Consider the following 1,289-nt stretch of genomic DNA (forward strand, 5'->3'; position numbering starts at 1 on the left):
TTTCCAGACCCTCATCCAGTTCTTATACACTGGAGATGAATCAGTTATTACAGGTCAGTTAAACCATCCTTCATTAGTTTCCAGACCCTCATCAAGTTCTTATACATTGGAGATGAGTCAGTTATTTATTGCTATTTATGTTCAGATATATCCTTTATTAATGATCTTATTGATCTTTATGTTCAGATGTATCCTCTATTATTGATCTTATTGATCTTTATGTTCTAATATATCCTTTATTAATGATCTTATTGATATTTATGTTCAGATATATCCTCTATTGATGATCTTATTGATCTTTATGTTCAGATATATCCTGTATTGATGATATGTTTGATCTGTATTATCTGGGAGACAAGTATGAGCTGCGTGGAGCCAGGAACCTGATCAAGGAAGTTGTCTCTAGCTTCAAGATCAACCAGGAGAACTGGATTCATGTACTCAAGGGAATCAAGAAGTACGAGAATACTTTCCTATTTGAAGATCTCTGTAATATACTTCAGGATCAAGTTCAAGGTTTTGAGATTCATTCAATTATATAATTTACTGAGTCTAAAACTAAAGAATGCGCGAAGTTTAAGTTTAAAAGTTCTATAAATTAATGAGTTGCTGCTTAAATATTAAACTTTCTCAATTTAACCTTGAATGGAAATTTGAATTTCCCGGTAAAAATCTCATCCAATCGAGAAAAGGATTTACGGAGAATATTACGTAACTATCCCTAATCAGCTGTTGTAGTTAATTTTAAAATTTTTACGTAACCGAAAAATAAACATATTTACAGTTACAACCATTTTTTGGGTTTACATGCAAAAATTAATTTATCTNTGATTGAATAATAGACAAATAGGGAAAATGCAGAATTTCAAGATTTTAACTCGTCGATTTCGGCGAGTTAATATTTAACCACAGGGTTAAATATTTAACCTCAAGGTTAAAGTTCAGGTTTAAATTAAGTCAAACATGAACTTAAAATTTAAGTCAAAACTTTTTGTTCTTTAGTTTTAGACTCTGGACCGTTACAGTTGATTTTATTAATATGCTAGAGGAATAGTTTTGCCAGAGCTGAAAACTTTAGAATGAGATATCCTTAATCCTAATTTTCAGCTTAGGGTATATTTTTGTTGTTAAAATGACACTTTGGCATTGAGCTTGGAACTACTAGTTGAACCTGGTTCAAATTAATCAATTATGAATTTATGTTATCTTTTTGTTTAGGGTATTTGAAGGGCTGTCCCTCTTCTGATGAATACCTGGATGATATTCAAGAATCTGATGACACAGATTTC

At 31.0% G+C, this 1,289-nt stretch overlaps 1 protein-coding gene across 1 annotated transcript; it reads left to right on the forward strand.

The window, feature by feature from the left end:
- Positions 1 to 7: 7 nt before the first annotated feature.
- Positions 8 to 1,289, forward strand: LOC111717762 (uncharacterized; the record flags this gene model as incomplete). The annotated part of the gene is given in 3 exon segments (XM_023493227.1): positions 8 to 53; positions 310 to 516; positions 1,219 to 1,289. Coding segments are annotated over 2 exon segments (258 nt in total), but the record flags the coding sequence as incomplete, so codon positions are not given.

This window comes from Eurytemora carolleeae, unplaced genomic scaffold (genome assembly GCF_000591075.1).
Source record: "Eurytemora carolleeae unplaced genomic scaffold, Eaff_2.0 scaffold3597, whole genome shotgun sequence".
NCBI lineage: Eukaryota > Metazoa > Arthropoda > Copepoda > Calanoida > Temoridae > Eurytemora > Eurytemora carolleeae.